General features: G+C 36.1%; 1 protein-coding gene across 1 annotated transcript in view; it reads left to right on the top strand.

The window, feature by feature from the left end:
- Window positions 1–10,760, top strand: part of LOC101396761 (transmembrane serine protease 11D) — a 39,543-nt gene extending 28,783 nt beyond the window's left edge. The window contains exons 7-10 of the mRNA XM_087434661.1: window positions 2,075–2,252; window positions 5,625–5,884; window positions 7,284–7,426; window positions 10,599–10,760. Of these exons, the coding sequence (XP_087290787.1) occupies window positions 2,075–2,252; window positions 5,625–5,884; window positions 7,284–7,426; window positions 10,599–10,760 (743 nt within the window). The remainder of the gene's footprint in view (window positions 1–2,074; window positions 2,253–5,624; window positions 5,885–7,283; window positions 7,427–10,598) is intronic.
- Window positions 10,761–22,731: the final 11,971 nt, after the last annotated feature.

The raw sequence follows: 22,731 nt of genomic DNA, 5'->3' as shown, positions 1-22,731 counted from the left end.
ACTTAAGTGATGTTACAAGGTAATGCTACCTCTTTGGGTGTTTTTCTACTGCATTATATATTTAATTCATGCTTCTTTTCAATGAAAATATGCCTAAGTAATTTACTAGAGAATTTGGTTGGAGAATGCAGCAAAGGAACCTATGTTTCATGTATATTCTTAATAGAAGTCTGGTCCTCCTCTATCCGGGAAGTCTGTTAGAAAAAATGCCTTTGGATGGTTGTCCTATTGACGCAGTATCACTACTTTAGAGCCAGTCCAGCAACAGAAATTGTTGGTGGTGATTTACCTTTAATTTCTTAGTAATAGACTAAACAAGAGGAAATAAATCATGGGAATGGGAGGTGAGAGAAGTTAAGTGATCAGCTTACCCTAGCCCATTTCAGCTTTGGCCACTGGAGTGTTCCTGGGCTCTCTTAAGATGTTTAAATAAACCTCATCTAGATACTTAGAAACCCTCAGTTACCTTCAAGAACATTCTGTGGACCTAAGGTAACTCCTTTTCAAGGACATGATTGGTAATATACAGTCAGTTATGGAGGTGGACAGGAACCTCCATGATGAACTGCATTACCACTATGGAATCTTCTTGTGAGAACAGTTTTCCTCCAACTTCAACGTGCACATGAATCACTCATTAAAACAGCTTCTAATAAGTTCTGAGGATCTAACGTACAGCATGGTGACTATAGTTAATAATATGATACTGATTCTTGAAAGTTGCTGAGAGTAGATCTTAAGCATTCTCATCATACACACACACACACAAAAAGAGTTAACTATGTGAGGTGAAGGATGCGTTAATTATCTTCGTCTTGGTAATCATTTAACAATGTATATGTATACCAAATCATCACGTTGTACACTTTAAAAATATACCATTATATTTGTCAATTATTCCTCAGTAAAGTTGTGGGGGGGAATGCAGCTTCTGATTCATTCTCTGGTGTGGGTTTGAGAGTCGATATTTCTTTTTTGTTTTTTAGGTTAGAGGTATAACTGACAAATAAAATTTTAAGATATTTAAAGTGTACAATGTCATGATTTGATATATGTATACATTGTGAAAAGATTCCCCCCATCTAGTTAGGTAACACATCCATCACGTCACATATTTACCCCACCATTTTTTGTTTGTGGTGAGAACATTTGTTCTACTCTCTCAGCAAATTTCAATGATATAATAGTGTTATCAACTATAGTCGCCATATTATACATTAGGTCCTCAGCCCTTATTCACCAGCTAAAATTTGTACCCTTCTACCAAAATCTCCCATTTCCCCCACCTCCTAGTCCCTGGTAACCACTTTCTACCCTCTGTTTCTATGAGTTTGATTTTTCTTTTTCTTTCTATTTTTTTTAAGATTCCACATAGAAGTTATACTATGCTGTATTTGTCTTTGTCTGGCTCATTTCACTTAGCAAAATATCCTCCAGGTTCATTGATGTTGTTGCAAATGACAAGATTTCCTTCTTTTTAAGGCTGAATAATATTCCATTATTCCATTGTGTATATATATGTATATTCCATTGTATATATATATATTCCATTGTATATATATATATATTCCACTGTAAATATATATATTCATATATATATATGCTACACTTTCTTGATCAATTTATCCACTGACAGGCACTTTGGTTGTTTCCACACAATGTCAACATTTCTAATAAGCTCCCAGGGGATGCCCAAACTGCAGGTCCACAGACTACACTTTGAGTAGCAAGGTGGAAATTTCCTAGTGAGCCTATGGCCTGAGCTAGTACGTCCACCACTGACCTATCTTAACCCCCAGTCATGAGAAATTCCAGAGAATTCTGAAGCTGCTCCAGAATTTGAAGCCCATATGCCAATTAAATTCAGAAATCTTCTCTAAAATGTAGTCTATAGACAAAAGTAGTCACATAAGTACTCTAAAAATATAACATATTGATCATGCTTTTGGAAAGACGAGCATTTCCTGGGGAAGAGTAGATAAAAGGCAAGGCATAAATGATGGAGAGACTTGCAACATCTCCCAAGTGTGTGAATTATGATCTTCCCAGCACATTAATCCCCTTTTCTCATTAGAATGTGGGGCCCGTCCGGACCTAATAACATTGTCCGAGGAGAGAATCATAGGAGGCACTAGGGCTGAGGAAGGAGACTGGCCATGGCAAGTCAGTTTACGGCTGAATAATGTTCACCACTGCGGAGGCGTCCTGATCAGTAACACGTGGATCCTGACAGCAGCTCACTGCTTCAGAAGGTGAGGCCACAGCTACCTACCCATCTGGGAACAACTAGGAGACATATACATGAGGACTCCACCCATACCCCCAGGACAGAACATGATTGGATTGAGTCAGAAATAATTCAATGCAAAAAAATTGAGTCTTTTCTTCCTATTTTATTATGATAACAAAAATATTTTTCTTCCTTCAGCTTGCTAATTTACTCCTACTTCTCTGTTTCAGGTTATAGTATATCATCATGGTAAAGAACAAAGATTTATATGTCAGAATGTTTCAATTAAATCCTAGGTTTGAAAGCTTAGGAAATATACTGAACCTTCATAAGCCTCTTTTTTTTTTTAGTTTGTTTTCAAATTAGGGGCAAATTAGGGACATACTATTGTTTGTATGTATGTATATTATTACTAATAATAATAGTCTAACACACTGTATTATTGTTATTAATAGGATTAAATACACTAATGTAAACATACATTAAATGTTAGCAAAAAGAATTGTTGCAGGAAATTTGCACATTATATCATGTAAGCTGATCAGCGGGCTGATGGCTGATCTCAGACTGCCTCATGCCATTAATTTATTCTTTCAAAAAAATGATTGACTGTCTACTATGAGCACAGTGTTGTCTATTATAGAAGCTAATTAAACAAACACTGCCCCTACTTTAAGGGAGCCTACATTCTAATGTTGGAGGTACACATGCACAAAAATAATGATCAATTATAGTGATTAGTATAAATAATATGAATTTAAACAACTTATAGAGAATTCTTCATTGATGTGACTAAAGGCTATGGCTAACATTAGGGTAATAAACTGCCAGTGGAGACTAGGATGCATAACCTTATCCTACTGGCATAAAGAAAAGGTCCTACTGCCCATAACAGAAGGACTTTACACTTCAGCATGACTAAAACCTGTTAGGGTCAGACATACCTCATTATTGGGGCATCCTAGACCCCAACAGTTGTTGGGAACTAAACACAAAAAGTTCACTCAGAAAAGGGATGGTGATCTGAACGCGTGTGTCTCTGACCATATCTATTCTCTTCTCAGATTCTCTCAATAACCGCTGTCTAAAATCCAACCTCCTTACCACATTCCCAAAAGCCCTCCATCAGATCAATCCAGACTTATTTCTCAACCATGAACCTTGAGGTCCAGCCAGATTGTATTATTCTATTCCCCTGGCCTCTGCCTACATATTCCCACTTAAAAGCATTTGCTCAATCTGCTGCTTCTCCCTAAAATGTTAATAATCCTTCCAAATCTCCATTTCTTCCTATTCGAATTCTATAAAACCTTCACTATTTCTAAGATGTCTTTTGCAGATTTGAGGGTACTGCCTCATAATACAGTGCCTGTTATAAAAAGTGTTTGTTAAATTAAGAGGGAGCAAAGTTTAACAAAACTAGTGCATGGTTTCTGAACAAAAGTTTTAGGAAACCCCAAATTATTCTGAATTTTTATTATGGCTATTTTATAACAATATTTTTTTACACAGTCAATAAATTTGAAACTTATTCTAAAGATACTTTCAGAGTTATCAAATTTCTGATTTAGAATGACGCATTTATTGCTGTGTCTCAAATAATACAAGAAATGAAATTCACAAAAAATTTCAATCTTCATTGTCACCTGAAATGCCAAAGAAAAGGAATGGCACTAATTGATTTCAATCACTTCTGAGTGTGGAAACTGGAAATGCTAATACCTGGATTTAGCAGGCACTTAGCATAATCAAGGATGTAACAGAAACATTACTGGATTCTAAGCCCTATTCTGACCCAATCACAAAAAGCTAAGTAAAGAATATCACTGTAATGAAAGCCACAGTTATAAATATCATCAATGACTGCCCAAGGAATCCATCATTTTAAAGGCTTAGAACGTCTTTGAATTTTCCCTCTCCAAATATTTCTATTCATGACCATGATTGATCCAGGAGAGCTGACAAACTATGTGAACCTTGTATTGGCACCCTCCCTGTACACTTGATTGTCACTGAGAACCCATCGATGAGGATTTGTTTGAGGCATGACCAGCCTTATATCAAGGTACATAGAAGTGATGAGGCCCTCATAGAGAGGCTTCTTGAATTGTCACCTCCTCTATGAAACTTTCCCTGATAGTCTCTTCCCTCCCCCCATGTTATTCCCACAGAAATTTGCTTATTTATCTTTAACAGTAGTCCCTGTGATTTATGATAGTTAATTTGTCTCTATCAGTCTCCTCCATTAGTGTGAGAGATACTCAAGGACAGAGACCATAATTATTTACATTTTTATTCTCAAAGACTCACACTATTCCTTATACAAAGTGGGCACTTAGTAATGGCTGGTTGAACTATAATTAACAAAAACAATAGTTACCTTCATTGAGCGCTTACCTTGTGGCAAGCACTAATTGACACAATTTACTTGTCTGAATTAATACTTACAATGGTGCAAGAGGTTATCATCAATCACATTTTATGCAAAAACAAACTGAGAATTAGAGATATTAAGTAACTTGCTCTAAATAACACTGTTAATATGTGACATAACCAAGATTTAAATCTAAACCTAACTGGTTCCAAAACCGTACTCTCATTTATTTGCTGGAAGAAAGGAAAGGAAGGGAAGGGGGGGGGGGAGGAAGAAAAGAAGAGTTTCTTTAGACTCTTCCCCATAAAGACCCTGAGCAAAAGAAGTTCAATGCAAAAAATCATGTATTTGCTTGTTGTTAACTATTTTTTTCTTCAAAATTTTTAACTAGCAGTCACTCTTACACAAGCTACTGTACCTTATAAAATTCATATATGCATATACACACACAAAACACACACATACATACACACACACATATATACACCAAAATCTTCAACAAGTATCCCACGTAGTACAAAAAAATTCTTCATCCATTAACAAGAGAAGGAGCCCCTTATCATCACTATTATTTAAACGGAGCTTCTAGCTAAAGGAAAGAACAGAAAAAAATAAGGACTGGAAGGAATGAGTTAAAACTAAAGAAGACATTATTTCAGACTTCTTATAGTTGCTTGGATGGGAGGATGTAGAAAAGGGAGAAATCAAAGAGGAGATTTGTGGTATAATAATTATTATCGAAGAATCAGAATATCTCACTGGAATAGAAAAACACCAAGATGTTCACCACTCCAAGATATGATTTCTAAAATCTTTCTCTGTTTCTTTAGACAAGTGATTACTCATTGCATCAGTAAAGAGTTAAACTCATTTACTGGCCATGTAATACAGAAATATATAGCAAAGTGATATTGATCTAATAGCTCCTAGATGGTGGCGGGGGATGACAAACAGAAAATCCAAATATTTGAAATGTTCACAAATTCCCTATTCAAATAGCATGTTTTCATACTTTTTCAGCTGCTCTGATCCTCGGCAATGGATTGCCACCTTTGGTATTTCCACAACATCTCCTACACAGAGAAGAGGAATAAGGACTATTAAAATCCATAACAATTATAGACCTGCAACTCATGAAAATGATATTGCAGTTGTGGAACTTGACCCAAGCATCACCTTTACCAAAAATATCCACAGGATATGTCTCCCAGAGGCTACCCAGAATATTCTACCTGGTTCCACTGCTTATGTAATAGGATGGGGATCTAGAAAATATGGTGGTATGTATCTCAGGAAAAATAAAAGCAAACCAAAAGAACAACAATATCTCCTGGTACCTGTTATTATGTAAGTTTTTAAACCAGGGAACACCTTAAGGACAGGTTCTATGGACAGAACTATCCTATATTCTGGTCAGCATAAGCTCTAGTTATTCCTGAATTTCCTCAGCAAAGCAAAGCAATGCCTCTAGAAACTATGTGGAATTCTCAAACATTGTAATAGGGAAATATAAAAGAAAGTGATGAAGAAACATGAGTTCTTCAATGATCCAGAGACTGTGTAGGATTCAAATTCCTCCCCTATAAAGAAAAAGAAATTTTGGGGGGCCTGCCCCGTGGCGTAGCGGTTAAGTGTGCGCACTCCGCTGCTGGTGGCCCGGGTTCAGATCCTGGGCCCGCACCAATGCACCACTTATCAGGCCATGCTGTGGCGGCGTCCCATATAAAGTGGAGGAAGATGGGCACAGATGTTAGCTCAGGGCAGGTCTTCCTCAGCAAAAAGAGGAGGATTGGCATGGATGTTAGCTCAGGGTTGATCTTCCTCACAAAAAAAAAAAGAAAAAAAATTTTTTAAAGAGGATTTGGATAGGTGTTCTCTAAAGGTTTTAATACCCTCTAAGGTATTGACAGCCATTTAAGGTATTCTGGGATGAAATAAATCCTGGCTCTAGAGCAAGAAACTCTATGTGTACATAAGCATTGCTCACACTTGTTTATTGAATGAATAAATGGAAATAAAAATGAGGGCAATGTGAAAGAGCAAATATAGCCACGGGGAAATAAGAGTATCAGCCAGGGAGTGGAAGGAGAACAGTAAAAATTCCCATGGGCTTCTACAGCTGTTGCAGATGGGCTCTCCAAGGAATAATGCAAAGGCTTAACTATCCTAGAAAATATTTCATTGTATTTTTACAGCCCAAAGTAATTCGGTGGAATAGACAAAATTTGTGCCAATCACGAAAATGGCAGTGCCATTTTGAAGGAACATACATATAAAATAAATTAGCCCTTTAGCCTTGAAACCAGATTGATTTCTCTTTTGTTGCTAGATTAAAGGTTACTAAATATGTAATTTTCCAATTCAAAATCTCAGTGGGGAATTTAAATGCTACTAGTCAATTTTAAGATAGCCGATTTATTTTTTTTTTCTCTTAAGGTCTAAGGGACACTGTATCACAAAGCTAAAGTAAAAAAAGAAAAACTTACCTGTGTAAAGGGGTTATCCTTCTCTACTATGGGAATCTTTGCTGAGAAAAAGCTCCTAAGTACATCTTCAGTAGCCTTCTTTGCTAAATAAGAAATAATGTTTGGAGTACATTTATTCCTTCCCATATTCACCATAGAGTCATTAATTTATATATCCTGAAGTCTATTTTCTTCCTGCTTTTATACTTAACAGGCAACACAGTTGCAGATCTAGAGCAAGCAAAGGTCAATATAATAAGTAACGATGTATGTAATGCACCAGCTGGTTACGATGGAGCAGTCTTGCCTGGAATGCTATGTGCCGGACTACCTCAAGGTGGAGTGGATGCATGCCAGGTAAATTGAAGACAATGTTATCAGTGTCATCATCCAAGATTATAAGCACTTACTAGCCTGTGATACTGTGACAGGCATAGAGGTAACATAATTATAATTGACAGCCCTGATCCTCTAAAAGTTTATGATCTATAGAGATAAAATTCTTATATGAAGTTGATCTATCATGAGACACTAATTCTGAGAAGCCAAAGCGCAGAACAGTTAAACGTCCACGCTCAAGAACCAGACAGATCCGAGTTTGAATTCCTTAAATCTCTATAACCAATCCTTTTATCTATAAAGTGGGGATAATAAAGATAGTATCTAACTTTTTAGGTACTACTAAAGATTAGATGGAGATTAAATGTGTCAGGTACATACTAAGCAACGAAGAAATCTCAGCTACCTCAGTTGTTTCTACTGTTGTTGTTAACCCAGACGATCATCACTAATATTAATAACTTTAATCTCAATCTTTTAACTATTAGGAAGGATTAAATAAATTAATCACTCATCTAAGAGTCATAGACAATAATTGATTTTAAAATAAATAACACCTAAATATCAGCATCTTGAAGATAGAAAATTTATATAAAAGACTTAGTTACTTGAGATACAACAGTTCCCACAGTTGTAAAACAACACAAATGAGAAAAAAAATCTATATAGATCTAGCCTGTAATTTTCAACCAAATATAAAAACATAAACAATAAATATGAAATTCTTACTAAGTAATTAGAATAAGATTTTAATACTAAAATTTTAATGAAAGTATCTGAACAATTGATGTGGTTATATCTTTTAATAGATTTTATTCCTGTGTCTGAAACCCAACTCCATATAATAACAGCAGCAACTATTCAGTATCAGAAATTACATTTCTGAAATTAAGAAAAATCAATCTGTTTTCTTGAGGAATCTGCTGCCGTTTTCCTGGGTGAATTGAATGCAGAAAAATAAGGTTTATTCTTTCCTCAAACATTACTGACTTTTATATTTAGTGCTCACGTTATTGAAAAAGTGGATAAGAAGTAGTTCCTCCAAATTTTTGCAAAGACCCCAATCCATGAGCACTTTCCCCAAAATGAAACATTTTTATTGACTGCAAGTTGTGTGTAGGTGGAGGAGAATTGTTTATCAATTTTCAAAATACTATTAGTTACCCTGTGGCCCTTTACTCCCTTTAAGTGGAGATGTCTTTGTGGTAGGGAACGCTTCTTGCACTCCTTCCTATTTCTTTTTTATTGCTAGCCCTGTAACAACAAATTCTTAACTTTCACAGTAGTTTTCCAAAGAATTTACCAATCAAATAAGCAACACACCTCCAGACTGACAATTCCAGATGTACTAAGAGCATTAATTAGAACTGACTTATGGATACACATGAGATATAAAAAGGTGTTACTCATGCTTTACTTACGATGCCCCTTTCCCTCTGCATACGCAAATTCTGCTCTTACTCCTAGTCTAGTTCAAGCCATAACTCTTCATGAAACTTTCTCTGTGTGTTCCACTCCAGGCCTCACTGATTTTCAGCTGAAAGAATAATGCATAGAGTTAGTGTCTCAAAAAAAGTCTCTACATAAGAGCTTACAAGATCCTATTTGTTTCTGTTCATTCATTCATTCATCAAAAAAAAAAAAAAGTATTAATTACTTTCTATGCGCCAGAAACTGTGCTAGCACAACAATACAATCTCTGCGCTCAACAAGGCTATGGTCTAAAAGAGAGAACACAGGCTCGAATGTCTGCCCAATCAGGCAGTGAAGCCGGCCAGAGTCAGGAAAAACGACACGTCCCTCTTAGTTTAACATTTGCTTGCCCACTCTTGGTAAGACATTATGCAGAGAAATTTCTTACTATAGAAGAAATAGCAGCAAAAACACAATGATGAGAAAGCACTGAGAACTGGTTAACTGGGCACATAAGCATGATCTAAAGAAGGCAGGGGCCAATCAACTCCATGCCGTGCTTGCCATGCAAGTTGATGATACACACACTGACCCTTCTCCCCATCTAGACTGCTAATTAAGTAGGTATGGAAGAACTAGCTACTAAGAGCAGTCAACGAATGACAAACTATTCTAGAAGCACACTTGGTAATAATAACTGCCTTTTATGAGTACTGACTATATGCCAGTCTGTAGTCAAAGTGCTATGTGTGTTTAACTCATTTAAACACATAAAAACATTATTTACAGATGAAGAAACTGAGGTACAGAGAGGTATTAAATAGCTTACTGAAAGTCATATAGCTGGTAAGTGGAGGATTCAAACCCGGGCTATCTAACTCCAGAACCCACAGACTCAACCCATCATGCAGCATGTAAGACCTAATAAATTTGTCTCCCCAACTAGATTATTGCATGCACAAATATATGTTGGTTGGTTTATTATTATAATTGTCTGGTAAGTGTTTTATAAGGAGTGTTTTACTCATTGCCATGTAAATTTCTTTTTGATTATTCACCAAAAGAACTTTTGATGACATACTATGCATCAGACACCATGTAGAGTGCTATGAATAGGAAGATAAGTGAGACTCCTAAAAGCTCATTCATTCAACAAATATTTCCTTAGTATCTCCTATGGGGTAGAAGCATAGGATACAGTAGTGTCCAGAATAGGTATGCCCCTTCCCCGATGGACCTTACAGTACAGCCAGAAAAACATACACTGAACAAGTATCATAAATGCAATGGGTGTTGCAGAGATGTGCAGCAGCTACAACGAGGGGAGCTGATCCAGTGGGAGTGAGTTCAAACAGGTAGACAAATGTGCTTGCATAAAATGATGACAAAGCAGTGAGATACACCCAGGATGTGGAAACACAGGCGGTGAAAAACTACTTTAGCCCAAAGCTGGAAGGGGTGGCATGGGGAGGAAGGCGCAGGTCAGGGAAGGCTCCTTGAAGGAGGTAAAGCCTGGGATGAGTAGCAGTCAACCAGGCAACTCATGGAGTCTGGGAAATGTGTTTCTCATCTTCTCACACTTGTTGAAGGAGGAACGTGTGTACTTGGAGGATTTCAGTAATTTTCACGTGACTTGGTATAATAGTTTGACACGAAATGTCATACTAACTTTATTTACTGTCATAATGGATATGACTTCTACTGCCATAGAAAGAAACTCCTTAATACCTTTGGGTTGCCTTCACACTTACATAATCAATCATTCTGTTTCCTTCAGGGTGACTCTGGTGGCCCACTAGTACAACAAGACTCCCGGCGGCTGTGGTTCCTTGTGGGGATAGTAAGCTGGGGGTTTCAGTGTGGTCTGCCAGATAAACCAGGAGTGTACACTCGAGTGACAGCCTACCGTGACTGGATAACCAAACAAACTGGGATCTAGTGCAACAAATGCATCTCTGTTGCAAAGTCTGTATGCAGGTGTGCCTGTCTAAAATTCCAAAACTTTACTTTTCAGCCACAAAATAAACTGAAAGTGTCCTATTTCAACATCCTGTTACATACATATGGTTTCACAAACACTGTTTAATCTTTCTTTATTACTACAGATTTTATATTTTCTCAAGAAAACTATATGAATATGGCATAGCACTGTGGCCATGTGCCAGGGGAAACAGGAAACTAGTGACAGAGATAACAATTTTATTACAGTTGTGATAAGTGCTAGCAGTAAGGAATACAGGTACCCTGAGAGTGGATACCAGAAGGACCTGGATTTCTTCAGGGTCACAGGCATCATCTCTGAGGAAGTCTCTTTGAAGCTGATAAGTGGGCAAAGTTTAGAAACTTGCAAAGGAAGAAGTGGTGGAATAACATTCAAGACAGAAAGAACAGCATGTGGCAAGAAAAATACTATTTGAAATTTCTGGTTACTCAATATTTTATAGGTGGTGTAAGTCCTAAAATTAAATATATGATGTCATTTTACAGTTCTACGGCAATCTTAATTATCCTCTAAGAACACGCTCCCATCCGAACTAACTGATGAATTTCAGGCATTTAAGACCAAAGCTAAAATATTCACTCCTCAACTGAGACCCAAAGAATTATAAATAATTTTCATGATAACTTTTATTAAAAATATCCTTCATCTACATGAAGGAGAGAATATATCTCCTCTGTAGAGAAGCTGAGGAAATACACCTACACAACCTTCTCAGGCAACTTAGAACTACACAGTGCTTTTTAACAAGTAAATAAGAGTAATTTTAAGAACTAAAGATCACCAGTGGCTGTTATTTTTGAGAGTTTAAGCACTTTCAATGGCTAAATCCAAATAATGAATTGAAAGTCATGAGGACAAAAATGGGAATAGTTGGTTTGTAAAAAGAAAGGTTAAATAGCTTAATTTCAATAAAATTATCTTTTAGAGAAAAGGAACTTCTCTCCCTCCCTCCCTCCTTCCTCTATACACACACTACCAAATAACAAATTCAATAAAATCCATTAAAATTTAATGGCACAGCAATTTATATAGTCTGAATCATGAACGTTACTGAATTTTTATGGGACCCTAGCATAGCTAAAGGTTGGTTATGCATGATTTTCATCTATGTGTCAGGGCTTCCTCCTTCTAAAAGCTAACTCACAACACCTGAGTGTCAGAACAACTAAATTCATTGTGATGAAAACTTCTTGTATTTTCTCATGTAAAACTGTGAAGAGATCTGCCTTAAAATTTTAAGGAAAAGAAAAGAAAATTTAACAAATTCTTGGTGAAATGTACAAATAAATCATTGGTACACCTTATTTCAAATAAACTCTTGGAAATCATTTCCCTGCCTAAGTATTTATGGAAGTTATGATTTATGAAAGACAACCCAAAACAATTTCTTTAATTGGTTCTCCAACAAGAGAACTGCCAACTAGACTAAAGGCTTAGACTTTCTGCTGCCCTATAATCAAGCTCTATAACTGAGGCAAGCGCCCAGCTTGACACTCCCTGGCTACACGCCATGAGGACATCATTTAGAGGAAGACTTAAGGGGAGTGTGTTTCTGTGCATGGGTGTGTTGGTGTGTCTGTATGTGTGTGTGTATGCATGTGCCCTCATAAACATATATAACATATCATATCATAAACATATTTTTGTTTATTCCTGTATATTGAAAGCTATAAATGAAAGTATTTATTTAGCAGAAGACAGAGAACATTCAATTATTTATTAAAAATAAAATATTATTTAGCAAAGATGCACATTTTTATGAAGAGACATTTGAACATGAGAACACCTATTTTAAGAGCTTCTTTTTTTTAATGTACTGATGAGTTCCATTTTCCTGATAGCTAAGTAACTCCATGAAAGCAATTTTGAATATTTATGGGAGGGGTAGTGATTCATAAATCCTTTCAGTCCTTAAAAAATCATTCCGGAAACTCTGACAGGAACTTTCTAGCACCCTAATTCAGTGCAAGAAAGAGTTAGTAATTCCAGAGAAAATCCTGTTCAGCATATAGAAAACACAGACTAACCAATAAAAAAAACATGGCACACACAGTGAATATTTGATATTTAAACGGAATCCTCCTGAGTTTAAAATAGTGAACAGAACTAATAAAAAAAGCCAGAATTATTCAAGCAAGTTTAGAGCAAACAATTGATTATTGCACTACTTGGAGGTGCAATTAATTACAGAGTGTAGATCATTCATTTAACAAATTTGTTGAGCCCTACTATGAAACTAAGATAAACTAATAAAGCTAAGATAAACAAGACATAGTCCCTGCCCCTAAGATACTCAGAATGGTGGTGTTGACAAACATTTATACAATATAACAAAATGGATACAACGATAAAGAGTAGAATATTTATTACAGGATAACAAAAGAAAGGAGGTCGTCCTAGAGGACTCAGGGAAAATATTTTATAATAATATCAAAAGTGAGTCTTCCAGAGCATCAATTTGCCATGAACCATTATTACTCTGTGGTTAGAGAGACGGGGATAAAGAACTTCTCAGATTATTCATCTAAATCTGTCACAGGCTCTAATCTATACAATTCAATTCTTATTTTCCAATTTGCTAAACATTAAATGGTTCAAACAAATCCAAAATAGATTTTCTCTTTATAGTTTTCATTCATGTCTATATAATCCAAATCTCAAAACCCAGTCCTTTCCATTTATAATCAATCAATTTGATTAATCTCCTAAGGAGAAAACAGGTCATTCCCCTACACCCATATTTCTAGTGATTCATTTCTATAAGAATCAGTCGTCTTTTGAAGAAACGGGTCCATTATCATCGAAGATATTTAAGCATAAGCTAGATGATCACCTGCAGAAATGTTTTAGAAGATTTCTGCAATGAGTCAGGCTTAAAAACAGATCATTTTCATGGTCCCTTCCAGTCTAAGATTCTACCCATGATAAGCAAATAGTTTTGTGGGAGCATAAGATCTCTGTGAGAAAGAGGAACTTCAAAGTATTGGGACATTTGTTTGTTTGTTTAATCTGGTGCACAACCATGAAACAAATTATCTAGAGTAAAAAAATCGAACAGATCAGAATTCAAATTAAGCAGAAATCCATTTTGGAGAAAAAGGCAACTGAATGAAATTGAGGAATTAATTCAGAAAGCAAACAGAGCTCACAGGGCATTTTCTAGGGCTACCTCTACATTTAATCTACCTCCAATCAACGAATTAGACTGAAATTACTAGTGCAAAAAAAATCAGTTGATACATCAATAAAGGGTTTTTCCCTGCAAAATTCATCCATCTAACCAGTCATTCATTTTTCAATCCATCCATTTGTTTATCAATAGCTTTTGAGCACTTACATTGTGCCAGGCACTATTCTGGGCTAGTCAAGACAACTTCTAGGAAAGAACAAGCCAGGCAAAGGAAGAAGCAAGTGTAAAAGTCCTGAGGTGACTACAAGTTTGTGGAACAGTAAGAAGTCAGTGTGGCTGAAGCAAAACCAATGAAAGAGAGACTGGTATTAGATGAAGTTGAAGAAATACGCATGCAGGCCATATAAAGAAGTTTCAATTTTATTCTAAATTTGAGGGCAAGAGTTTGGAGGGAAATCATATGATCAATTTTCTATTTTCTAAGGATTAATTTGGCTACTCTAAAGAGAAAGAGCTACAAGAGGACAAAAGTAGATGGGAGATGAGTCAGAAGGCTACTGCAACTATTGTTGTTATGTGTCGTCAAGTCAGCTTCTACTCCTGGCCGCTCTATGAATGAGTGATGTCCACAATGTCGTGTCCTCAGCAGCCCTACTGAGCTCCTTCAGACTCATGTCTGTGGCTTCCTTTGTGGAGTCAATCCATCTCATGTTTGGTCTTCCTCTTTTCCCGCTGCCTTCTACTTTTCCCAGCATTATTGTCTTTCCCAAAGAATCCTGCCTTCTCACGATGTGTCCAAAGTAGGACCGCAAAGTTTTATCATTTTTGCCTCCACCAATAGTTCAGGCTTAATTTGCTCTAGGACCCACTTGTTCATCTTTCTGACAGTCCAGGGTATCCACAGAGCTCTCCTCCAACACCAAATTTCAAATAAATCAATTTTTTTCCTGTCAGTCTTCCTCACTGTCCAGCTTTTGCACCCATACATAGTAATGGGGAACACGAGAGTGTGGATAATCTTGGGCCTTGGTCTCTAATGACACTTCCTTACACTTGATGATCTTTGCTAATTATTTCATTGCTGCCCTTCCAAGCCTCAGTCTTCTCTTGATTTCTTGACTACAGTCTCCATTTAAATTGACGACTGAACCAAGGTAAACAAAACCTTTAACAATTTCAGTGTCTTCATTGTGTATGTTAAAGTTGTGTAGTTCTTCTGTAGTCAAGATTTTTGTCTTCTTGACATTCAAATGCAGTCCTACTTTGGCACTTTCTTCTTTCACTTTCATCAGAAATCACTTCAAGTCATCGCTGCTTTCTGCCAGTAAGATGGTGTCATCTGTGTATCTTAAATTAGATTGTCGACATTTCTTCCACCAATTTTCACTCCTCCTTCACCTGAGTCTCATCCAGTTTTTTTTGTATATGTTCTGCATACAAATCAAACAAAGAGGGAGAGAAAATGCACCCTTGTCTGACACTTTTGCCTATAGGAAACCATTCTGTCTCTCCATATTCTGTCCTGTCAGTGGCTTCTCGTCCACAAGATAGGTTATGCAGCAGTAATCCAAGGAAAAGATGGGACAGACTTGGATTGAGGAGCGAGCAACGAAGATGGTGAAAAACAGTTGAATTTAGAAAATATTTGTAGGGAAAAACAACAGAAATTTCTGATAGAGTAGATTTAGGGACTGAGGGAAAGAGAAAGATCAAGGTTGACTCAAATTTTGAGCCTGAACAAGTGAGAGGAAAATTTGGGAGGAGGACAGGGTTGGGGGGTAGGGAATCAAGAGTTTCTTTTTGAATCAGTTACATTTGATATGCACAAGCAATCAGATCAGATAAACAACTTTAAATACACTTCTGTAGCTCAGAGGAGGGAATGAGACTGGAAATATCAATTTGATGGCATTTACATTTTCAGGGGACAAAAGCCATATTGTATGACTAGAAGAAAGAATGAGAAATGTAGTTTTTAGAAAATAATGTAAGGAAATATTTTGATAACCTTAAGAAATATCTTGATATCTTAAGGAAGATGAAAAAAATGATTTTAGAATCACAACAAAAATGGACTTAAAAAAAATGTTAAATTTGATTTTATTAAAATTAAGAACTTTTTGTTATTCAGATAAAAAGATAATATTACAGAGTGAGAGAGGATATTTGCAATACATATAACTAACAAATAGCTTGCATCTAGAATACATATAGAATGGCTACAAATCAATAAGCAAAATATAGATAACGTGATACAAAAATGGACAAAAGAACAGAAAAAAGAGAAATCCAAATAGCCAATAAACATAAGAAAAGGGACCCAACCTTATTAGAAATAAGGATAATGAAAAATAAAGCCACTATAATATACCACAACTACATACCAATGGATAAAAATTGAAAGTCTAACAATATCAAGAACTGGCAAGGATGGAGGAATGTAAATTGTTTTAATAAACTTGGAAAAAAATTGGCAATATCTAATAAAAGATAGCATATGTATATACTATGACCTAACAATTCCACTCCAAAGTAAATACTCTAGAAATAGGTGCACATGAACTGGAATATTCAAAGCAGCATTATTCATAATGGCCAAAACAGTAGAAGCAACCAAATTTCCATCAACAGTAGAATGGATATGTAAATTTTATGTTCATGTAATGCAATATCATACAGCAACAAAAATGAATAAACTAGAGCCACACTTAACAACATGGATGAACCTTAAAAACACAAAGTTAAACAAAAGGAGTCAGTCACATAAGAATATATACTATACTATTCTCTTTATATGTTTAAAAAACTATATTGTTCAGTAATTCATTCTTACTCATAAAAAACTATTTTTAAAAAGCAAAGAATTTATTGCCAAAAAATACAAGACAATGTTCACCATTAGGGGAGCAGGGTGGAATTGTAATTGGGAAGGGAAAGGTAGAGAGTGTTACTGAGCAAGAGAGCCCAATGCCCAAAGTGCACAGAAAGCAATAACTTACGGCACCAGCTTTTGAGAAAAGAAAAGGCTTTATTGCAAGATGGACCAGCAAGGAGACAGCAGGCAAGGCTCTCAAATCTGTCTCTCCGATCCAAGGTTTGGGGCGACATTTAAGAGGGTAGAGGGAACAGGCTGGTACACCAAAGTGCTGGCAGGGCAGGTTTCAATTGGAGGGCTTTAAACATTTATGGTAAGGTGTGGGAGGGGACTTTAACACTGGACAACAGACCGCTTGCTTCCAATGAGAGGCCGGCTTTTGATTTCCGGTCGTGTCCTGGTTCTTTGGTTCCATGAGGGAAGAATCATTGGTTCTGGGTGTTATTTCAGGTCAAGATTTTCTCCTCTGCACATGCTCTGGCTACATGATTTGCAGTTTTTTGGCTTGCTGTCCCTGAAAAGCAACTTCAACCTTCTGTTGATAAGATGGGGTCAGTTAAAACTGGTCCCATGATTACAAGAGCTGCTGGTTTGTTAGCAAATTTCTATGGATATTTGCTTTATAGTAAGCCATTAAGTTGGACATTTATGCTTTATGTACTGTCCTGTCTGTGTATTGTTTTTTACATCTCTGATGCAGAATATTTGTAGGCATCCCCAGGCATGGTGAGGGGAAGCAATCAATAACTCTCAGGTCATTCAGGAAAGAACCCTTGAAGAAATATATGAAACTCTTTTTTAAAAGTATATATCATGATGGACAGCAGGAAAGGCATTTTATTCCTCTTCATGATCCACACTAATATTTTAATAATAGTTTTCATTTGAATTTTACACATCTAGCAGAATTGCCTATCACTGCTAACATTGTTACTATACTAAACATTTCTAGCTTGCAGGGTTCTATTCAAATATTAGGTTCTAATTATTTCACAATTAGTAACTTTCCTAAACTATAAATTTTTGATGGTAAAATAAAAAAGATACATATAATCCCATTTTTTGACAAGACACAAGCTCAGATGTTTCAGAGAGATTGTTAAACAACTGTACTTGCAATAATAAATTAAAAGTAACAATGTTTTAAGCAATAAAAGTTTGTGTATATGCGTATGTGTGTGTTTAAATAGAATGCTTATAATAGTCCTCAGAAATAATGAAATAAATGTCCCCAAGTTTTCTTTGCTGGTAATTTTCTGCCTTTCCATTTTTAGTGCCTCTCTAAAAAAGATTATAATATTAGGATTAGCATTTTGCAGTTTTCATAATTTGGAATGCTTTCATAGAGAAAGTCCTGAAGTAAGCATCCTTTAATATTCTAATCATTTCCATTTTTATGACAATAGCAATGTATTTTCCTGTTTTAGTTATACTAGTCAGGGTTTCCTTCCAGCTATTTCTTTACTCGATTTGCAGCTGGGCAAGAAAACTATTAAATTTAGTGGCCAAGTCTATGACTTTAAGACACCAATATATGTTCAGAAGAAATAAATTCAGTAAATCCCTTGGATATTACTAGATATTTAGATGTTTGAACTCATAGCAGGAAAATTTTAGAATTTTGCCTAAACTTAATTCATCTAGTTTTCTAGATGAATTATGAGTGTCATGGACTCATAATTTTTTTGGAAATTAATAAAATTTTAATTAAATGTCTACCAAGTGAAATATTATGCTAACTACTAATTGTTAAATCCAGCATTCTGAAACTTTTCATTACATTTGAAAACAATTTGAAGGTTAAATTTTCTCACTTTGCAAGAATTTCCAAGGATGCATGATGACTGCTGAGCTATTACAGACAATACAGCCAAATAATTTCAGAAGTAAAATTATCAAAATTTTTTCAGCTCTTTTCTGGCAAGAAAATCTCTATTGAATGAAGGATGTGGGTGAATTTTAGTGCTTGCTTTGATGTTGGATGGGACCTTCAACAGGAAGAATGCCTAAGACCTAGGCTCCTCAAATGGCCCTGAACCTTGCTGGGCCTCAGCTTTTTCATCGGTAAGATGGTCCTTGAGGTCCCCTGAGGCTGTGGCTCAGCTCGTCTATTCCCTGAAGGTGCCAGCTCATCTGTGCAGTGAGAGGCTCTGGCTGTGGGACAGCGACGAGCCAAGGGAGGCCCTGGCTGGCAGGCCACGCTCCAAGTCTCCACCAGCTCCCCAGATGGGTTTGTTCATCCTGGTAGGCACCTACCTCAAGGTGGGGGGTGGGGGGTGGAACCTCAGTGGCACAGCCGCTCCATATCAGCTACGCCCTGGCTCTTCCTGACCCAGCTGAAGTCGGGGTCTGTGGCCCCAGCAGCACCTCAGTGTGGAAGCTGGACTCGTAATTTTTAAAAGTGGGTTTTATTGCAGGCATACACACTAAAGAGAAACTTTAACATTAGGTTAGAGCCTTACAGACACATTTCTATATGGCAACTACACAAAGATAAACTTGATAAACAGCAGTGGTAGCTATTAGTCTAACTACTATGTTTCAGTGTTGGATAATCTTTTCATATCATCATCAGACATTTTTCCATATTGTTACTTTTAGAAAAAGAAGGTATGAGGAGGGCCAGCCCCAGTGGCCTAGTGGTTAAGTTCAGCGGGCTCTGCTTTGGTGGCCGGGATTGGGTTCCCATGCATGAACCTACACCACTCGTCAGTGGCCATGCTGTGGCAGGTGGCTCACATACAAAATAGAGGAAGATAGGCAGCAGATGTTAGTTCAGGGCAAATCTTTCTCAGCAAAAAAAAAAAAAAAAAGAAGGTATGAGGAAATAAACTCAAGTCATAATATAATCTAATGGTCACAATTATTTGAAGTAGTAAGTATTTTCCTTTAAAAAGATATTCAAACTTTATGCAAAAGGTCAGAGAAGTTAATTGATGTGACCAAGTTCACACAGGAGGAAATGGCAGAATACAGCTCAATCACTGATTCTCTGATTCAGACCAAATCTCCTCACCACTGCCCATCACATCTCGGCAGCCATTTACACTGTTCTTCCTTCCTCACTGGTCTTTTGAAGAACCATGTGTGCATGGGCAGTGTTTCCATTTCTTATCTACAAAGCTTCAACAATAATTTTCCCCACTTCATAGAGTTTTACTTCAGATAAAATGAGGAAATGTGAGCATTTTAATAAATTGTACAAAACAGACAACATAAAACTTAGTTATTAAGAAAAAAGATTAAAAAATAGAATAACTCTGAACCAAAAGAGTTTTTTAAGCAAGTGGGAATTTTTTTGCTCTGAACACATACAATGAGGTAATTTATTTCACAACCAGCTATATATTCTAAAAACCTATTTTATATTATTCCTTAATTTTAATTTTAAGCAAGATATTTTTTTCTAAAGATCTAAATCACACTCAAAAAAGAAGTGCCACACTTTAGCAGAAAGTGAAAAATCCTCTTGCACTTGGAGTTTCTGATTTTATTAGGTGAAGGATTTCAGTTACCTCCAGTCTGTCTGGGTAGTTAAATAAAGGCCATCTCTTTTTTGAATGGATTGCACTGAGCTCCTTTTCAGAATTTATGCCAAACAAAACGTGATCAGGGAAAATTAAATTGTGAAAGCTTCAAAGTTCACACTCTCCTTACCAACATTTGCATTTTCTATTAAGTGAAGTTAACATTACACTTCTCTTTTTACACACACTCTTTTACACTCAGGCAAATAGCTTTCCTCAAGTTAGTGAAAAAGAAAAAGTTCTCATAAAAATGTGTTCTGAATCTTTCTTTCGTAAAAATAAAGCATACCCACAGTATTATGAAGTGAGCATTTGTTAAATGATTAAAAAATTCATTTGGGTAGAACTCTAAATAGACAATTTCTCGGAATTCTAACATTAATATATTAAAAGTGTTAACATTTTCAGGCTTACCCTACTATTAAAGTCTATAAATTGTCCAAAACTTCCTCTCTCTGTTAAAATTTGCTCCAGATAAAATAGTTTTATAAGGATATCTGTTTTTACTGGTAGCAGTTTTACTAGGATACTCCCATATAAGCTGAATTGCTGGGCTACTCCCATGTAAACTATTTTTAGTCTCTTCATTTAACCAATTTTGAAGTTATATTTCAGTTAATAAAATTTATTTTAATCTAAAACTTACACACATTTCCTCACTAACTGTTCTACTTCATTGGTGGTATTTGTCTTTGATAAATAGAAACCATGGGAGCAAAAATTGCCTTTTTTCCCAGGACTTTTTTGGAAAATAACAGACCAAGCAATGTTTGTGTGTGTGTGTGTGTGCATGTGTGTGTGTATATATATATATATATATATATATATATATATATATATATATATATATAAGGGTCCATTAATAGTGAACCAGGCAAGTGTAACTGATACGCTAATGTTTTTTATAGTTGTAGCCTAACAATATTCAAATATCTGGTCAATCCGTCAGGTTGCTTCCCACATTAGGCAGCCCAGATTTGATTTTTGCTATGTAAAGAGCAAAGAACAGTTGACTCGTTCATTTTCAACCAACTGTTTTGCCAATGTGTTCACACACACACACACACACACACACACACAAGGTGTATCTGCTTAATATTGCTAATTATTTAGCTCATGAGATTATTTTATGGAGTCCTGAATAGCTGTTTGTTCATTCTCCCTCAAGAGACCATTTGTTCAGATGTCCAGCATGTCATATATGTCTTAAATGTTAAGGAATAACGTACAAAACTATGTGAGAAAAATTCCCATTAGCAAGGAATAAAAGAATAATTTCATACAAGAAAAAAACCATGTTTTCTTATAGATTAAAAACCTGTTGAAAGTATGATCTGAAATAGTAATGATAATGATAGTTATAATAGTTGATATTTATGAAGCATTTGCTAACCACCAAGCCTTCCATGTAATAAACCTAGGAGAGGTATTATTATTATTACAACTATTTTTCAGAGGAAGAAACTAAGGTTCAGAAAAGTTAAATAAATGTCTGAGATCACAGAGCTGTTAAGTTACAATTAGGATTTAAAGGCAGAGTTTCAGATCCTAAATCCTGTGTATATATCCTTTAGAAACTAATTGTTAGCATGATTTGAATTTTTCACAGATAAATGTTATTTTTACTTTCCAAACTCTATAAGTTTTCAACCTAAGAATCAGATTATCTAAATACAGTTCCTCTATGTTATAATGATAGTTCTGTTCTTACTAGTACCTCCATATTATGGGAATCATCATGTTCTGATGATCTAGATTTTCACGAGTTATTATGTATTCACATCCCTTATTATCAACAAATATACACTGGCTCTAATTCAAATTGGAAACTTCAGAATCGTGACACTCAGATGGTTTAGTAAATTTATGTTCTTCCTCATATCTTTCTAGACATATTCTCACTCTCAGTGTGATGATATACAACATATGCCTCCTCTTTAAACCACGCTGATTTCACCTGTAAGCACCACATAGAATCTGGCCTGTTTCCCTTTCTTTTCCAGGCTTGGATATGCCCACAGCCTGTGCCCATGAAGCCACTTATATAAGACTCACCACTGTGACCACCTATCTTCCACATCCAGGCCACAAACGCTATCTCTGGAGATTTCCTAAATGTCCAACGCTTGAAAATGATGGAGGCATCTGTGCAGGGGCAGAAAGACTGGCTTCTCCCAAAATCTGTGCTACTCCTTCTCATAATAAGCAATTCTGATGGGGTCTAATGTCTCACAACAGACCTCTTGAACACTTCACTCAGCTTGTAGTAATCACTTCTTCCTTAAAATCTCACCAGACTCCTCATTACAATAAAATATTCTCCTGTTTGGGTCTTGACTCCTGTAACTCTAAGAGATGACAGTCCCAGGGACTTGA

The sequence above is a fragment of the Ceratotherium simum genome, chromosome 8 (genome assembly GCF_057802395.1).
Source record: "Ceratotherium simum simum isolate JZ-2026a chromosome 8, ASM5780239v1, whole genome shotgun sequence".
NCBI classification, from domain to species: Eukaryota; Metazoa; Chordata; class Mammalia; order Perissodactyla; family Rhinocerotidae; genus Ceratotherium; species Ceratotherium simum.
This window is presented reverse-complemented; position numbering and strand designations above follow the sequence as displayed.